At 51.7% G+C, this 18,362-nt stretch overlaps 1 protein-coding gene across 1 annotated transcript; it reads right to left on the bottom strand.

The window, feature by feature from the left end:
• Positions 1–251: 251 nt before the first annotated feature.
• Positions 252–17,982, bottom strand: ITPKC (inositol-trisphosphate 3-kinase C). Its single transcript, XM_061388323.1, has 7 exons — positions 16,659–17,982; positions 12,064–12,163; positions 9,313–9,526; positions 7,660–7,864; positions 5,353–5,454; positions 4,666–4,737; positions 252–1,706 (listed from the first exon to the last, which is right to left on the bottom strand). Exons 1-7 carry the CDS (start codon positions 17,787–17,789, stop codon positions 1,503–1,505), a joined length of 2,028 nt encoding a protein of 675 aa, XP_061244307.1. The 5' UTR covers positions 17,790–17,982; the 3' UTR covers positions 252–1,502.
• Positions 17,983–18,362: the final 380 nt, after the last annotated feature.

Genomic DNA, 18,362 nt, shown 5'->3' with positions numbered 1-18,362 from the left:
GGCCTGAGGTCACAGGGCTGGCCAGTGGCAGGGCCAGATTCAAGCCAGGCACACAGCACCTAGACAGATGGGGTCGGGGGGGGGCCAGGCACAAGAAGAGCAACTCAGTGAAGCCAATGAACCACCAGCTCTGAGCCCACTTCTACCCCAGACCTGTCGTCATCCCCTCACCTCATGCAGCGCTAATGCTCAAATTATGAGCTTTGAGCCCATAAGCTCCAGATGTAAAAAAAAAAAAAGACTCCACAAAATGGACTACAGATGTGTTTATTGGGGTGTCGTCACAGGGGGAAGGCAGTGAAGCAATGTTGCCTCCTGATCCCCAGTGTGGCCCCATCAAACAACTACCTCTTGTATAAATAAGTATAAAGACAGTAGAAAAGGAGCAACCCTCAGCCTGGAAGACCACGCCAGAGCTTTGGCTAAGGGGGAGGGGGCGCCTCTCTTCCCCCAGCCCAGCCTGGTGGGCCAGGAACCCAAAGTTAGGAGCAGGACAGAGGGGCTCCACCCACGCCTCAGGGTGCTGGGGTCTTTTGGTTTGGACCAGGTTGCCATCCCCACCCACCCTGCACCTCAGGCCCAACCAAGCAGGGCATCTTCCCTGCAGAGGCCAGCCGGAGAAGGGGCGCTCCTGAGGAAAGTAGCTGGGTCCCGAGCCAGGCCCATGTCTGCCTGGCGTCTGAAAGCCCTTGCTGCGACCGCAGCCCTCTAGGAGGAAGGAGACAGAAGAGGGCAGGAGGAGGAAGTCCCCAGCTGAGGCTGGTGCCTGAGGGTTGAGATGGTGCTGTCACAGTGGCGGCACGGGATGTGGCTGTGGTTTCGGTCGCCAGGGGGTCAGCAGTTCTCCAGGGAGCAGGGAAGGAGCCCATGGGGCCAGGGGCGGGTAGGACGGGGTGAACCGAGCCCTGCCCAGCGGTGTCAGCCCTCAGGCCCAACCCACAGCGCCACACCCTCAGAGCCTCTGCCAGCCTAGGCGGCCCCCAGATGAAGAGTGGGGGCTGTAACTGCTGGGTGGGAGGAGAGCTGCTGCGTTTGTTCACTAATGAGGTCTGGCTCTCCCGCCCCGCCAGCAGCCAGCCCGCAGAGGGAGGGGCCGTGGTTACCGTCACTCATGTGGTGACAGGCCTGAGGTCACGCCTGTACTGTGCAAGCATGTGCACTGCGTTCTTTCAGGGCGCGTGGTTTAGCTGCGGCCTCTGCATCCCCTCTTGGCTGGTCAGGGGCCCAGTCTGGTTCTGACTCAACTGCGGGCCCCAGCCAGGTCACACTGCCTCTCCGGTTCTTAACAACCTCCCATCTGGTCAAAGGGTGGGGCGGGCCCTCACCCGCATTTCCAAGGCCCTTCGGATCTTCCACGCTGGTCCTGCATGGTGTGCGATGCAACCTCTCCTATCCCTGGACTTTAGCTCCCCTGTGGCCAACCTCAGGCCCCCTCACATCTCGGGGCCCCTCCAGCCAGATGGGCGCCATCCAATAAATGAACCTGGTTGTGGATGAGCAGGTCAGCTCTGGGCCAGGCCCTGGAGCAGGCAGATCATGTTGTCCAGGCCCCAGAGGTAGCCGTCCTCGCGATTGCCTTCAACCCAGGGCAGCCTGTGGCTGAGCGTCTGGTGGTCAGGGAGGGCCACGGTCTTGCCGAAGTCAATCATCCAGACCTTGGCCAGGCCGGTGTGGTCGTGCACAAAGAGGAGGGAACTGCCTACCACCTGCAGAGGGAGAGGCAGGAGGTTAAAGGGAGGGGCAGGCACAGCCAAGGTCCCGGCCCCAGCAGACAGCTGAGAGGGTGGCTGATAGCATGGACTTTGGAGTTGGGCTGCCTGGGTTCAAGCCCCAGCTCTGTCACTTACAGGCTGCATGGCCCTGGGCCATGCAGGACTTTTAACTCTCCTTACCATTTACCTCGAAGACTGCTATGCATGTTATTTATAGGAAGTAATCCACATAAAACTCTTAAAAGACTTGCCTGTATAAACAAATACAAAACAGGGATTTCCCTGGTGGTCCAGTGGTTAAGAATCCGCGTTGCAATGCAGCGGACAAGGACTCGGGCAACTAAGCCTGAGTGCTGCAACTCAAGCCTGCACACTGCAACTAGAAAGAAGCCAGTGACTAGAGAAGCCCGAGAGCTGTAACTAAGACCTGACAGCTGAAATAAAAAAGTTTTTAATGTAAAACAGTGTTTAGCTGTTACCCCTTTTCAAACTGGGGTACAAAATCCAATGCCTGCAGGATCCTAAATGGGTCAAAGGAGCCTGGTGGGAACTGAGGGTGTGGATAATGCCTCCTCATGGTCAGGGGCAGCAGCTACTCAGCCCCAGGGAATTGCTACTGGTGACCCGAGGCAAGTGGCTTCCTTTTTTCCAAGCTCAGTTTCCTCATCTGTAGAATGGGGATGACCTCCCTCCTTGGGATCATTGCAGCATTCCATGTTCCACAGCTCACAACCTGCCTTGTGGAGCTGGGCACACCGCCCTACGGAGATACTGGGCTGTTTTTTTCTTTTTAAATTAGAAATACAGGGCTTCCCTGGTGACTAAGTGGTAAAGAATCTGCCTGCCAATGCAGGAAACATGGGTTCGATCCCAGGTCCAGGAAGATCTCACATGCTGCGGACCAACTAAGCCGGTGCGCTGCAACTATTGAGCCTGTGCCCTAGAGCCTGGGAACCACAACCCCTGAAACACATGCCCTAGAGCCTGTGCTCTGCAACAAGAGAAGCCACCGCAATGAGAAGCCTGCACACCGCAACCAAGGGTAGCCCCCGCTTTCTGCAACTAGAGAAAGCTCGAGCAGCAGCAGTGAAGACCCGGCACAGCCAAAAATAAATAAATAAAACTTTTTTTTTTTTTAATTAGCAACACAGTCCTTCCTCTTGTCTAACTACAGGTTTGCAAGCCCCTCCCTTTTGCTAGTTGGGTTTCAAACATCAGTTCTTCCAGGGAACACAGGTGACGGGGCAGCTGAGCAGGTGGCTGCCAGGAGAGGCACCACCGCTCAGTTCTGGATGGCTGTTGGCACATGGGGAGGAGCCCAGGACTGCCACGTCTCCTGTGGTCCAAAGGAAACTAGAAATCCCAATTTTGGTGTGAAGTCTCAGGTTTTAAATCTTGGCAACTTGTTTTTTTTTCGGATTCAGTCACCAGGCAGGTGAAACCAAACACGAGGATAGAGGAGACAGAGTCCCCAAGCCTCCTCTTTGTGCCTCGCATTGTGAAGCTCGAAGGCAGTGATGGTGATGAGGGTGACAGTCAGTGATGACATGTGACAGTGAAAACTGGCACACACTGAGGGTTTCCTGTGGGCTGGGCTTCACCTAAGTTAATCCACTTAACCTTCACTACACCCAGGAGGCAGGTGCTCCTGGTGCCCTGTCCTACAGGTCAGGAGACAGGCCTGCAGAGCCACTGCCCAGGCAGCTGGGGTTCAAACACGGCCCGCCTGACTCCCAGATGTGGCTCTTTCGGCAGTCAGTGCTAACAGGAAAAAGAGGAGAGAGGGACTTGGAAGAGAGTGATGGAAGAGCGTAGAGATACACCTGGTGACGTCACCACAGACTTCCTGAGACAGCCCCAGAGAGGTGACGGCTTCCAAAGAGATAGACTGTGAAAGGGCGGGAAAGGCGAGGGGGAGAGCTGCCAAAGGAGGAATGCAGGGAACAATAACTGTAAGTAGCTACGGAGAATTCCCTGGCGATGCAGTGGTTAAGAATCCGCATTCCAGATTCCACATGCAGTGAAGCAACTAAGCCCATGCGTGTGCAACAATGATTAAGCCTGTGCACTAGAGCCCAGGAACTGTAATGACTGAGCCCACACGCCCTAGAGCCCACACTCCGCAACGAGAGGCCACTGCAATGAGAAACCCTTGCACTACAACTAGAGAGTAGCCCCTGCTCTCCACAGCTAGAGTCCCAGTGCAGCCAAAGATAAAAAAAAATAAATAAAATTATCTTCTTCAAAGAGAAAAGAATCTGCCTTCCAATGCAGGGAACTTAGGTTCAATTCATGGTCGGAGAACTAAGATTCCACATGCCACAGAGCAACTAAGCCTGAGCACCACAACAAAGATGTCTCATGCCACAGCTAAGGCCTGATACAGCCAAAAATAAAGAAAAATTATTTTAAATAATAATTATGGCTACAAAATCATCACAAGAGCTGGGAGCTCTTCTGCGCTCTGAACAGCACTCTATATTCGCTCAGGTCCACCTCAGCAGCTCCATAAGGAAGGTACTATTTTCCCTTCCTCTCCCACGAAGAAACCAAGGCCCAAGGGGGTAGGCCACATGTCCAGGGTCACATGGCAGGACCAGCCTTCACCCCAGGCTGTCTGCCTGCAGTCCGTGCTCCCAACTGTCCCCTCCCTGAAATTCCTGATGCTGCTTACCCTAAAGAAGCAAACTCCCAAACCTAGGGGAGGGGCCTCTTTTTTTTTTTTTTTGCCATGCCATAAGGCTTGTGGGATCTTAGTTCCCCGACTAGGGTTTGAACCCAGGCCCTGGTCAGTGAGAGTCCTCACCACTGGACCACCAGGGAATTCCCTCAGGGTCTCCTTTTATAGCTTTGGCAGGTGACTCTGTCAGCGGTTTCTCCTGAGGCCACCTGGACCCAGACACCCCCCGACACACACAGGGCCCTCTGTTCCCATGGCGGCTGGGGCTCACACCTCGTGGGTCCTGAAGAAAGGGGAGCTTTCCAGAGCTTCACGAAGTTCTTCTAGGCGTGCCACATACTTTCTCTGTGGGTGAGAGGGAAGATTTCTTGGTTAGTTCATGGACTTTGTGGGTCCTTACCCACCTTAAGATCTGACTCCATCTCATTCCCCCCAAAGGAGTGGGCAGACCCCAGCCAGGATCGGATAAGAGGAGCCATGGGGAAATGGGAGGGGGGCCAGGATTGGAGGCATCAGGGTGGCACAGATAAGAGTGTAGCTGGTAGATTACATGAATGCCCACAATTTCTAGCAGCTTTTCCTACCAAGAGGCAGACTCTTTCCCTTATAATCTAGGCTTGATCTTATGAGTTGCTTTGGTCAATAGAACCTTGTAGGAATGAAGGTGGCCATTCTGAGCTCAGTCATTGAGAGACCTTGGTTTTTCACTTGCTCTCTTGTTCTGCTGCTTCCACTGTGAGAACAAGCCCAGGCCAGCCTGCTGGGCGATCAAGCCAGGAGCTGAGACAGTGAGGCAGCCACCAGACATGACAGCAGGGCACTCCTGGACCTGCCAACCCTGACAAGGCAGTGAGCGATGCCAGCCCAGTGTCAGCTGAAGCAAACGATGGTTAACATGGGAGGAACAAGGATGTGGCGGTCCTACGCTTCTAAATCTGGGGGCATGGGTGTCCCGCTCACCAGGATTGTGTGGTTCCCATCCACAAAATCCTCCAACACCTTTGTCACCTGCTCCAGCTTCTGCGTCTTCTTGAAGTTAGTGTTGCAGGTCCCATCGGCTTTCTGTAAGACGAGGGGTGTCATGGCTTTTCCTTCCCACACCCAACACCAAGCAGCCTCAGACACCTCTGGGGGGCAACTACCTGCCTCCAGGCTTACTTGCTGTTCAGGGGAAGCCAGCCACCTGGTCATACTCAGCCCCAGGTCATACTCCTGAGCAACCAGTCCTTCAGGTCTGACCTTGAACCCCCTGGATGAACCGGTCTAGCCAAGTGGGCTTTGGAGAGCTTTGGATCTGGCTTTGAATCATGGCTCTGATACTTCCTAACTCAGTGGCCTTGAGCAAGTCACTTCACCTGCCTCAACCTTGATTTCCTCATCTGGAAAATGGGATTGTGTTAATATCCACCTCCTAAAGCTGGTATAAGGATTAGGATCCATAGCACAGTGCTGGGCACCACTCAATAAAGTGCTCAGTCGCTCAGTCATGTCTGACTCTTTGCGACCCTGTGGACTGTAGCCCGTCAGGCTCCTCTGTTCATGGAATTTTTCAGGCAAGAATACTGGAGATGCTTTCAAATTGTGGTGCTAGAAAAAACTCTTGAGAGTCCCTTGGACTTCAAGGAGCTCAAACTAGTCAATCCTAAAGGAAATCAACCCTGAATATTCGTTAGGAAGGACCGATACTGAAGCTGAAGCTCCAATACTGTGGCTACCTGAAGTGAAGAGCCGACTCATTGGAAAAGCCCCTGATGCTGAGAAAGACTGAGGACAGGAGAAGAAGGGGGCGACAGAAGATGAGATGGTTGGATGGCATCACCAACTCAATGGACATGAGTTTAAGCAAGTTCTGGAAGATGGCGAAGGAGAGGGACGCCTAGAGTGCTGCAGTCCACAGGGTTGCAAAGAGTCGGACGTGACTGAGCGACTCAACAACTCTAGGGGATCTTCCCTACCCAGGGATCAAACCTGCGTCTCTTGCATCTTCTGCATTGCCAGGCAGATTCTTTACCACTGGGCCATCTGAGAAGCTCCCATACTACACTTGATCTTAGTCAAAAGGCAGAGAAGCAGTAAAATAAAGGAGACTAATGTTATTTGTTATGTCTGAGAGAGGTACAAAGGGCCCCCTGAGTCATCCTGCCAGGCTATGCCAGGTGCCCTGTGGGCAATGGTAACACAGAGGTAACAGCACAGGTGTAATCAGATGAGGGAGGCAGATACTGAATAAGATCATCATAAAGGGAGATAAGATACGGGAGTGTGGGAAGTTAGAAGGAGGTAAAGAGAAGCCCTGAACTAGTAGGACAGAAATCAAGGTGGGCTTCCCAGAGGAAGTGGAATTTGGAAGGAGACTGGGAAGTAACTGAGAGTCAGTCAACCAGGGGAAGGGGGAAGAGCAGTCCTGGCACAGGAAACAGCAAGTGCAGAGGGCCTGTGGCCGGAGATAGGAGGACCCTTTCAAAGAAATGAGTACTTCACTGTGCCATCCACAGGGGCTTGTGGCACACCCACAGAGAGCTAATACAGAGCGAAAAGAAAGGAAGGAAGGAAGCAGAGCGGGAGGAAAATCTCTCTCTCTGCAATGATGAGGAAAACTCTCCAGGACCATGCTATCTTTTGTAAGAAAGAGAGGAAAATGTAGGCTGCATTTGTTTGTATATAGAGGAAGAAATATAAGTAACTGATCAAGTGGTTCCCCATGAGGAGGTGTGGCATTGCGGGGGGTGGGGGCACAGAACAGGAAGGAGAGCAACAGGGTTGGGAGAGAGATTTCCTTTACATTATTTTGACTTTCAAACTGTGGTGGATAGCTATTCACACAATTAGATTTAATTTACAAAAAAGAAAAGAAGAAGAAGAAAAAAGAGAAAACTTTTCTGCATAAGAAGGAAAAAGCCCATCCAGCTGCTGTGTCAGAAGATGGATCAGAGTGGGTGGGTCCAGCATCTGGGAGCCCAGGGCGGCTGGGGTAGGAGAAGATGGGGCTGGACTCAGACAGGGCCTCGGGAAGGGGGAAAGAAGGTGGAATCAAGAGACTTTCAGGCAGGTGGATAAACAAAACTTGGTCTGTGGCAGACATGGCAGGAACAGGGAAGCGGACCTCTCCCAGCCTGTTTTTCCATCCTCTGCAGTCTCCTGCTCGCTCTCCAAATCTGGCATCTTTCCAGTTTTTTCTGACACCCTAGTTGGTTGGTTTTTCTGTCACTCTGTCTCAGACCTAGCTCTTAGCCCTCCGGAAACAGGCCAGCAGCTCCTGGGCCTCACCTTGATGCCCTCGATCCGGAAGCCCAGGGTGGAGGTTGAGCTCACGGTCTCCCTCCACTGCATGTAGCGGGGCTTGGTGACCGCACACTGGGCATGCTCCTCGGGGGTGGGGGCCCCGGGGTCCACAGCCACCATCTTCTCATACATGTCCTTCCGGGGCCGGGGCCGTTCTCGCGCCTTCACCAGCTCCTCCTCCAGGTAGGTCCTGGGACACAAAGGATGTAACAAGGGAAACTATGAAGAACAAAGCTGGAGGACTTTTACTCCCTGATATCAAGGAGTGTTATAAAACTATAGTATGGCACAAGAATAGACAAACAGATCAGTGAACTGGGACAGAGTCCACAAACAGACACACAAGTACATTCACCTGATTTATGACAAGGAAGGCACTGCAATTCAATGGGGAAGGAGCAGTCTTTTCAATCAATGATACTGGGTCAACAAGATATCCATACGGAAAGGGAAAATGAACCTCGATCCCTGCCTCACACCATATATAAAAATTACATCTAGATGGATTGCAGATCTAAATGTGAAAGTTAAAACTAAGCTTGTAGGGGTTTCCCTGGTACCTCAGTGGTAAAGAATCTGTCTGCCAATGCAGGAGACACAGGTTTGATCCCTGGTCCAGGAAGATCCCACATGCCACAGAGCAACTAAGCCCATATGCCACAACTATTGAACCTGTGCTCTAGAGCCCAGGAACCATAACTGCTACTGAGCCTGCACACCCTAGAGCGCGTGCTCTGCAACAAAGAGAAGCCACTGCAATGGGAAGCCTGTGCACCACAACTAGAGAGTAGCCCCTACTCGCTGCACCTGGAGAAAAGCCCTCGTGGCAACAAAGACCCAGCACAGTCAAAAATAAGTAAATAATTAAAAAAAAAAAAAACCTGTAGAAGAAAACACAGGAGATCACTGTGATCTTAAAGTAGGCAGATTTCTTTAAAAGCTACTAACCATAATGAAATAAATTGATAAACTGTACTACATTAAAAGTACTTCTGTTTATCAAAAGACATGAAGAGAGTGAAATGGGAGACCTGGAGAGAGAGAGAATGGTTTGTGTGTGTGTGTGTGTGTGTATGTGTTTGTATCTCCAGCAAAGGACGTGTATCCAAAATACAAATCTTTATAACAATAAGAGAGCCCAGTCAAAAAATGAGCAAAATGAAATAGTAAAATGGGCAGTTTTCAAAAGAGGATATCCAAATGGCTAATCAATGCTTAATTTCTTTGGTCATCAGAGAAATAGAAATTAAAACAATAAAGAGATACCCACCAAGATAGCTAAAAGTAGTAAAACAGGTAATACAAAGCCTTGATGACAAGATAGAACAACTGGAACTCTCATACACTGCTGATGGGGAAGGATGCTAGTACAACCACTTTGAAGATTGGCTTAAGACTTCCCTGGTGGTCCAGTGAATAAGATTCTGTGCTCCCAGTGCTGGGGGCCCAGTTTGATCCCTGGTTAGGGAACTAAATCCCACATGCCACAACTAAAGATCCCACATGCCACAAGCTGGACCTGGTACAGCGAAATAAATAATTAAGTATTGTTTAAAAAGAAGAAGATAGGTTTGGTGCTATTTTCAAAAATGTCCACCCAACCCTTTGCCTCTGCCCCATGGCTGCCCCTGAACCTACCTGCTGCCCATCTTGCAGTCCATGATGGAGGGGTTCTCAAAGTCTGCCAGCAGATCTTCCATCTGGTTAAAGGTCTGGCCATCCCGCTGCACTACGCCATAGTAGGCTGGCACAAAAGGCCGCAGGGGGTCACGCATCAGCTGCTCCAGGCTGCGCTGCTCATACTGACAGAAACGCTTCAGAATCCAACCATCTTCTCCTGCCTGAAAGTTCCCTGTGAGCAGCCATCAACAAGAGGGTCAGAAACTGAATGAGCCACTTCCCCATGTGTCTCAGATCCTGGCCACCATCATCTTGCCTGACCCATCTGCAATACTTTCTCTCCCTCCCTGCAGCTCTCAAAATCTTGGCCAGGGGAATGTATTTGAATCAGTTCTAATCAGGTGGATGAACCTAGAGCCTATTATATTGAAGTAAGTCAGAAAGAGAAGTATAAATATTGTATACTGATGCATATATATGGAATCTAAAAAGATGGATTTATTTTCAGGGAGGCAATGGAGAAACAGACATAGAGAATGGATCTATGGACATGGAGGGAGGGGAGAGGGTGAGATGTATCCAGAGAGTAACATGGAAACTTACAATACCATATGGAAATAGCCAATTCCCATAGCCAATGGGAATTTGCTGTAGGATTCAGGGAACTCAAACAGGTGCTCTATGACAATCTAAAAGGGTGGAATGGGTAGGGAGATGGGAGTTTGGGGAGGGAGGGGACATGGGTGTACCTATGGCTGATTCTTGTTAATGTATGACAGAAAACCACAAAATACTGTAAAGCAATTATCCTTCAATTAAAAAAAAATCTTGGCCACAGTTGGTGAAGGAAGGGCCTAGTTCTGCATTTTTGTTTAAACAGAGTCAGATTCCCAGCAGACTATGTTCTCATTTGTTTTGTAATTTTGGATTATGAGCTCACGATCAGCAGTGAGAACTTTTGTGACAGCTGAGTCAAGAGCATGACTCTCCAGAGCTGATATGCATTTGCTTCAGCCTGGAGTCCCAGAGCGCTAACAAAACGGACCTTGTTAATTCACAAATCTGGCATTTCCTGGGCCGTGCAGAGAGTGTAGATTAGAATGACAGATAGTATTTTCAGATTATATTTTCCAAAATGTCTGTAACGGTAATCATGAACCCTTCTCCTGGGGCATTTGTTTTGTTTTCATTATATATATATGATGAGTAAAGAGTAGCTCATGTCCACACACTCTTCTAGAATTTTGCCACTCCAATCAAGAAGTGGAATCTAATTCTTTAATCCTTTTCCCCTTGATTCTGACAGAATCTTGCTTCTTATGGCAGAAGCAACACTATGACTTCAGAGTCTGACACGCAGCCTCCACTTTGTTATCACAGACCCTTGCCTTTCAGTCCTGAGCTACCAAGTAAGAAATCTGACTGCTGAGGCACCATACTGTGAAGAAGCCCAAGCAGCCACACTGAGAAGTCACACATGGGCTTTCCAGCTGGCAGCCCCAACGGAGAACCAGCCAACAGCCAGCATCAACTGCCTGGTGTGTGAATGAGTGAATCTCCAAAGGTTTCCAGCCTGCAGCCTTCAACTGTCCTAGCTGAATTCCCAGGTATCATGACGCAGCAATAAGCCATCCCGGCTACGCTCTGTCTGAATTCCTGACCCAAAACTTATGAGTGTAATAATATGGTTGTTTTATTCCACTAAGTTGTTTGTTTGTTTTTTTAACCACTAAGTTTTGAATTTTCTGTTTTCCGTTTTTTTTAACTCAGCAATAGTAACTAGGATACATACAGATGGCAGGCCTGTGTTGACAGTTTTGGTGGTGGGGGGCGGGGGGGACTTTGCCTTTCTCTGACTCAGATCTGAGGATGAACAGGAAGATAAGTTCCCTTCCCTTTGCTCATAGGAACAATTTGTCTAGTCTAGCCCACTGCCAGTTTTTGTAAAAAGAAGGAAAAAAAAAAAGCTTTATTGGAACACATTATCTATGTCTGCTTATATGTTGCAAAAACAGAGTTGAGTACTTTACATTTATTATCTAGTCCTTGACCAAAAATGCTAGATGCTTGGCCTCATGCTACTATGTGCTTAAGACACCATGCTAAGTCCTGGGGGGGGGGGGGAACATTAAAGCTGTTGTTTGTTGTTGTTTAGCCACTAAATTGAGTCCAACTCTTTTCAACCCCATGGACCGTAGCCCGCCAGGCTCCTCTGTCCATGGGATTTCCCAGGCAAGAATACTGAAATGGCTTGCTATTTCCTTCTCCAAAGGATCTTCCCTACCCAGGAATCGAATCCCCATCTTTTGCATCAGCAGGTGTGTTCCTTACCACTGAGCCAACAGGGAAGCCCCATAGCTGTTGTTTCCTGGGGGCCCACTCTGCTCCAGACACAGGATGGGGACAGGGACTGGCAGCTGCCATTTAGGAGGGGTAGGGCCCCAGTGAGGGAAAGTAACTTGCCCAGGGCCATCCACAAATAAAGAGCAGAACTCGGATTCAAGCTCAGGCCCCTCTGTCTCCGTGGTCAAGGTTTGCCCCCCACCACCCTGACACCATTCTAACAGGACACAGCCCTCCACCCTAAGGTGCGAATGGCCCGGCCCAGCCTAAGCACGCGCCGCAATGGCTCCAGGAGCTGGAGACTGCCACTTAGCCCATTTTACAGATGGGGACCTAAAGGACAAAGAGCGGTTCCTTCCCCCGCTCCAGGCATCTCTGCCCAGATCGGGCTGCCCCCCAGCCACCCTTCTCCCCGCCCGCTCTCACCAGAGTGTCCAGACAGCTGGACCCAAGGGTAGTGTTTTCGGAAGGAGACCACAAAGGGCGAATACTTCAGAACTGTCTTCAGCTTCTTCCACGGCTTGTTCTGTGTGGGGCAGAGAGGGTGGGGTCAGGGTTGAGGCCAGGAAGGGAGGGTGAGGCGAGTGCCCTGAGAGGGAACCAAGGGGCAAGCCTGGGGTCTTTCCAAGGGCCAGTGGGGCTTCCTGGGATCGCTGGGCTTAAGCTCATTGGGGTGAGCAAAGCTCACTTACTTTAGTAATCATGAGCACCCTCCAAAGCCTCAGCAAAGGTGAGAAGAGTCCCTTTCCATTTATCTCAGTGTCATCACTTCTTTTTTTGGCTGCACAGCATAAGGGATCTCCCCCAGTCAGGGATCGAACCCTATATCGGGAGCACAGAGTCTTAACCACTGGACCACCAGGGAAGTCCCTCAGTGTGATCACTTTGTATCTGTGTCTCTCTGTCCTTCTCAAAGAAGTAAAGATAGGCTAGGTTTTGTAGTCACCAGTAACACCCTACATCTTTCCATGACATACACACACCAAAAATGGGGAAGCCTGCTGTTCCTGAATGAAGTCAGATCTTCCAGGGAAAATGATAAAGGAGTTGATGGATAGAGGTGGAACAACAGAGAGAGAGAAATAGAGACAGGGGGCAAAGTGATGACTGGGACAAAGATAGAGACTGTGGTGGCCCTAACAGCTGCTCACCAAAGACCTCAGGCTTGTCTCCCTGCCAGGAATACCCCTGCCCTCTCAAACTTAGCTTTGGCCAATGAAATGTAAGTGGAAGTGTCACTTTTAGGTGGAGTCTTAAAGCCAGTGAGTGACTCCATGTTCGTTTTCCTATTAAAGAAGGGGCGGGGTGGCAGGGCACTGTGGCAAGAGAAACAGCAGCTGAGTGAAGACAATATGGAGCAGGGGCCCCTCGCCTCACCCATCACTGCTGAGGGCCCATGTTCAATCCCTGGTCAGGGAACTAAGATGGCACAGGCAGCACAGCCTAAAGAGAAGAAAAATCCTTCGTTGCTTCAAGTCACTAAGTTTGGGCGCTGTTTGTTACTACAGCAATCCTGACCTCTTCCCACTGACACAGAGTTACCAGAAGAGAAAGAAACAGAGAAACAGAATGGGAGACAGGGTAATGACAGAGAAAGAAAATGAAACATAGATGCAGAGAAAAGGTGGCAGCAAATAAAACAGAGAAGCCAACAGAAAACAAGGATTCAGTTGTATCCTGTTGACTCAACCAAGAGCATCTGCACACACACACACCCATGTGTGTACACACACACACATGCATGCACACATGCGTGCTAAGTCGCTTCAGTCCTGTCCGACTCTGTGTGACCCTGTAGATTGTAGCCCACCAGGCTCCTCTGTCCATGAGATTTCCCAGGCAAGAATACTGGAGTGGGTTGCCATGCCCTCCAGGGGATCTTCCTGACCCAGGAACCAAACTCGAATCTCTTACGTCTCCTGCATTGGCAGGTGGGTTCTTTACACTAGTGTGCATGCACACACACACACAAATACCTTCTCTGCTCCAAGCACATACCAAACTCTTAGCAAGGATTGGGAAAATGAGTTGTGTCCAGAGAAAAAAACCTACATGGCTCATCTCCCTCCACTGAGGGTCAAAGTCATGTTGTCTCCTATACCCTGAAAACTCCGTTACCTAGCAGACATCTAATGGATGGTGGGAAGGTCAAACACAGACCAGAGAGTTGGACTGCAGGACTCAGGAAAGGTTCTCCCCTCCCCTCTCCAGCTGCCAGCCATGGAGAGGAGATGATGAATGAAGGTTCCTGTTTACTAAGCACCTGGAACAATCTAGGCACAATGACAAAGGCTCAGTGTGGCATAACCCACCTAATCCTAAAAACACCATCCCAGGAGGATTGTTGACTGTATTACAGGGGTGGAAAGACTCAGAGGGGTGAAGTCACCTGCCTAAATCACACAGTGTACTGTTGGGGTTCTATCTCTGGTCTGCCTCCACTGCCCTGGGGTTATCCACCACAGCCCTGCCAGATTACAAGCCTTGACTGAGAGCAGAACTGAGGTTGCCATGGTTACAAGCATGTCCCCAGTCATGGCCTGACACAGAATAAGTGCTCCAAAAATATAGTTTGGGTTGAAGGAAGTTGACTGAGAGTGTGTTTTTCTTTCTTTCTTTTAATCATAAGCAGATTCAGTATCTTCTTTATCTCTTTTTTCTTAGATCTGATGGTTAATCTGGGCTGTCTCAGATTTCATCATGCCCTTAGCTCACATGTCCCCCGCTCCCCACCGCCCCAGTCCAGGAAGCCCCTCTTTGATACCCTAGGTCTGGCCAGTCACCTTCTCTGGACTCCCACAACCCGGTGGGCTTCCCCCATCCCAGCCCTGACCCCTCCGAGCTGTCACTGCCTGTGATGGGTCTGTCTCCTCCAGTGACCTGGGAGCTCCATGCAGGCAGGATGTGTTCCCGGCAAAGCCAACATGGAGTCAAACACATAGCAGGGACTTGGGGACTGTCTGTTGCCTGATTAGAAGGATGCATGTGAGAAGGAAGGAAGGGGGTAGGAAAGGAAGAAAGTAGCTGGGTCTTTAAGGTCAGATGGGATTTCAAAACGAAGGGGGCAGGAAGTGAGGGGTATTCTGGGCAGTGGGAATGGCTTGAGCAACAATCGGAGGCAGGATGGCAGCAGTGTGTTCGGGGAACAGCACGTACTTAGGCTCCGTTGCAACAGCAGAAGGGGTCAGGAGGGGAGAAGGGAAGCTGAACAGAGGAAGGAGTCTGGAGACAGGAAGCTCTGAACTCAGGACCAAACTCCTGGTCGCTATCAGGAAAGCCCTGGGGAACCATGGAAGACTCTGGAGCTGGGCACCTTCAAATATTAGTCACAGCTGGGCCCTGGAGACAGATTCTAGAGGATGAGGAAACACTGAAGACAGAAAGGCTCAGAGGAAGGCAGATGAGGAGGGATGGATCCACACATTATAGGGGTGAAAATGCCTGGGTTTTCAACTCAGTCAGAACTGAGTTAGAATCTAGGCTCCGACTGGACAAGGCCAACTCTAAGCAAGTGATCTCACCTCTCCAGGCCTTAGTGTCCCCTCTGTAAAATGGAGATAATAATCCCAAACTTACAGTGCTGTTATAAAGATTCAACGAGTTAATAATACACAGCACTCAGAAAAAGTGCCTAGCGTTCAGTAAAAGTTGGAATCTGTGTCTTCCAAGGTCTGTGACTTTGGATGAGTCTCTGTGCTTCAGTCTCCTCATCTGTAAAATGGAGATAATGGAATCTACCTCATAGGGCTGCTGTGAAGTTTAAATGTGTTGATACAAGCAAAGAGTTCAGCACAGGGACTTCCCTGGCGGACCAGTGGTTTGGACTCTGCACTCCCAATGCAAGGGGAGCAGGTTTGATCCCTGATTGAGGAGCTTAAATCCCTTGTGCAGCAAGCTGCAACCAAAAAATAAATAAATCAACAAAAGAGCTTGGCACAGGGCTTAGCATAAGTGAGTGAGAGCTGTTGCTTTCCTTTTTTTTTTTTTGAGAGTTTTTTTTTTTTTTTTTCCTTCATTCACTCCAGCTCAGCTGCTCTGAGATGCCAAGGAGGTGAGGGAATAGGGAGAGGGAACAGCAACAGTAGAGCCTCAGAGGGTCAGTGCAGGCAGGCTGGGGCAGGTCTATCTGTTACACCTGCGGCCACATGTGTGAGCATGTTCAGAGAGCAAAGCATGTGGGGTGAGTGGGGCTCAGGGCAGACTCCAGCCAGGGGCCCCAGGACAATGGGAGGCTCCAGCAGACTGACCCATGGGAGGCTCTCATACCTGCACTGACCCTCCCTCCCTGAACCTGCCCTGCCAGCCCTCCTGATTCACCAGCAGAGAACCGCACCCAAGCTGAGGATAGAGGATGTAAACAAGAGATTGCAGGAGCACCCTGGGGATCTGGGGGTAATGCAGTGGGGAGATGGGAGAGTCCTTGGCTGGGGTCCCTTAGCGTTTGGGGTTCACACAGCCCTTTGAGAATGATAAAAAAAAAAAAAAAATACTGGGTGCTTGCTCCCTACAGAAGTGAATGAGCTTAGGGTGTTGAAGACTGATGATCCCTTAAGGCAACTATGGGCCCCAGACTAAGCAGAGTGGGGTAGAAAGTGCACCCTTTCTGTCTCCCTAAACTAGTATGCTTTAAAGTCTGGGCGGGGTGGGGGGGGGCGGTCACAGACTGTCCAGAGGATCCAACAGAAGTCACAGACCCTTGCTGCAAAAGCATGTGTATATACTCACAGGACTCACGCAACTTTTAGGGGTTCCTGGGTGCCATGAAGTTGACCAGCAGCCATCCATTTTAGACCCCAGGACTGGAGGCGGGGGAAAGGAGAGAATGAAGAGGAGGGCGCCTGGAGAGCTAGGAACCCTGCTGTCAGAGGGAAGAGGTTGGTGGATGGAAGAGGTGCCTGGAGATAAAACTGCTGGTGGAGTTCTAGAGAACTTCTCAAAGGAAAGGCGGGGGTGGGAGAGTTGGGGGGTGGGCTATGGGGTCTGTGGGGGTCTGGCTCAAGGGTGCAATGGGTCCCACTCACCCCAGACCTGTCCTCGGGGTCGCTGGCACCTCCGCCCCCAGCCACCACGTCATCCTCAGACTCGTCGAAAGAGGAGGCAGAGGAGAAGCCACCACTGCCCGCCTCAAGCTGGGAGGGGGGTCCCCCTGGTCGAGCCTCAGGCTCAGGGGTCTCCGGAGTGATAATGAGGCGGGGCACAGGGGTCAGGGTGCTACCCTCCAGGTGAGAGTACAGGTGAGTCACCAACTCCCTGTGTTCTGGTTCTTCTAATGAGTCATCTTGGTTGGGCTCCCCCAAAAGGCAGTCTGTCCTAGGCTCCGTCTGGGGTCCGTCAGTGCCGGGCTGTGACCACAATCCATCGGTATCTTGTGTTGGGAAACCACCGGGGTCAAGCTGCTTCCAGGCTGTTTCAGTGTCCTGTTGTATCTGGGAGCCATCAGTGTGCAGCTCCGTCCAGGAGTCTTCGGTACCTTTTTGCGTCCTGGAGCCCTCGGTAAACGGTTGTTTCCAAGAGCTGTCAGCACTGCGCTCTGTTGAGAGAGGGACCCCCTCTGGCTGGGTCCGGACGCTTGACCTGTTCTGGGTGCAGAGGTTATCAGCCCTGGGCTTGGCCCTCTCTGACTGGGTCTGTGACCCATATTTTTCTAGTTCTGTCCAGGGCCCGTCAACCCCTGGCTGTGCCCAGAGGTTAGCCCTCTGGGGCTGAGACTGGAGGTCAGTCCTGTGTGGATCAGCCCAAAAGCCATCTGTCCCAGTCTCTGTCCAGTCACCGGCTGTCTCCAGCTCTGACCAGTGGCTGCTCCCTCCTAGATGTGTCCGGAGAATGGACTTGCCTGGCTCCGTCGTTGGGTTGGGCCGCTCCGTCTCCGCTCCGAGGCCAGCTGCTTCAGGCTCAGCCCGTCCGTCGGCCCCCGACTCAAGCCCGAGGCTGGCCCTCTCGGGCTCGGTGTGGCGGTTGGACTCCTCGGTTCGGGCCCGGGGCCCGCCCCCTTCCGGCCGCCCCACCGGGCCCCCTGCTCCGGGCCCAGGTCGTTGCTGCCCTGGCTGCCGCCGCCGCCCCCCTCGCGGCGCCGCCAGTCCCATGCGGGCTGCCGCCGGCAGCGCCTGGGCCTCCGCCTCGCTCAGGCTTCCCCGGCACGGGCAGCGCCTCATGCCCGTTCGCAAGGTTCGGGCTTCAACCGGGCCCAGCCCCTCCTGTCCCTTTAAATCCCGCGAGGGGTGTGGCTGGGGAGCCCCAATTCGCGGGTTCCGGCCCTCGGAGCTCCAGCCCGCCCAGCCACGGAGGGGTTAACCGATACTCCCTCCTCCATCCAGGGGAAAGCCCCGAAGCCCCGCCTCGCCGGACGTGACGTAAGGGACGGGCCTTATCTGGGTCCTCCCACCTTCTTTGACTGGGTGGACTGTGAATCCCTGACAGGTCGTGTTTGTGGGGCTGGTGTCCTGATCGCGGACGAGTAGACCCCTCTATACACCCTCGCAACTAGTCCAAACTCGCCACACCCTCGACTGGCTAGTTTAGTCTCCCTGTAACCCCCTGCGACGAGTCCAGCAGCCCCCTCATTCTTCACGCAGCGCGGGGAAGGACTTTCAGAGACGGGAATTCTATTTGCGTCAGTTGAGACCCGCCTCTGCTAGTTCCTAGCCGCGTCCCCTTGAGGGAGTGACTTCCACTCCCAACCCCTTGTCTGAGCCCCAGACTCAGTTTTCTCATCTGTAAAATGAGGA

The sequence above is a fragment of the Bos javanicus genome, chromosome 18 (assembly GCF_032452875.1).
Source record: "Bos javanicus breed banteng chromosome 18, ARS-OSU_banteng_1.0, whole genome shotgun sequence".
NCBI lineage: Eukaryota > Metazoa > Chordata > Mammalia > Artiodactyla > Bovidae > Bos > Bos javanicus.
The sequence above is the reverse complement of the archived record's forward strand: the minus strand, read 5'-3'. Positions and strand labels throughout refer to the sequence as shown.

Bases quoted from the DNA above. Each gene is read 5' to 3' on its own strand.
- ITPKC (XM_061388323.1), bottom strand. From the start codon at position 17,789: ATGAGGCGCTGCCCGTGCCGGGGAAGCCTGAGCGAGGCGGAGGCCCAG. The intron at 7,865-9,312 runs GTAGGTTCAGGG...TTTGTGTCCCAG, and splicing joins GACTGCAAGATGGGCAGCAG to GACCTACCTGGAGGAGGAGC. The intron at 4,738-5,352 runs GTGAGCGGGACA...TCTCACCCACAG, and splicing joins ATGGGAACCACACAATCCTG to AGAAAGTATGTGGCACGCCT.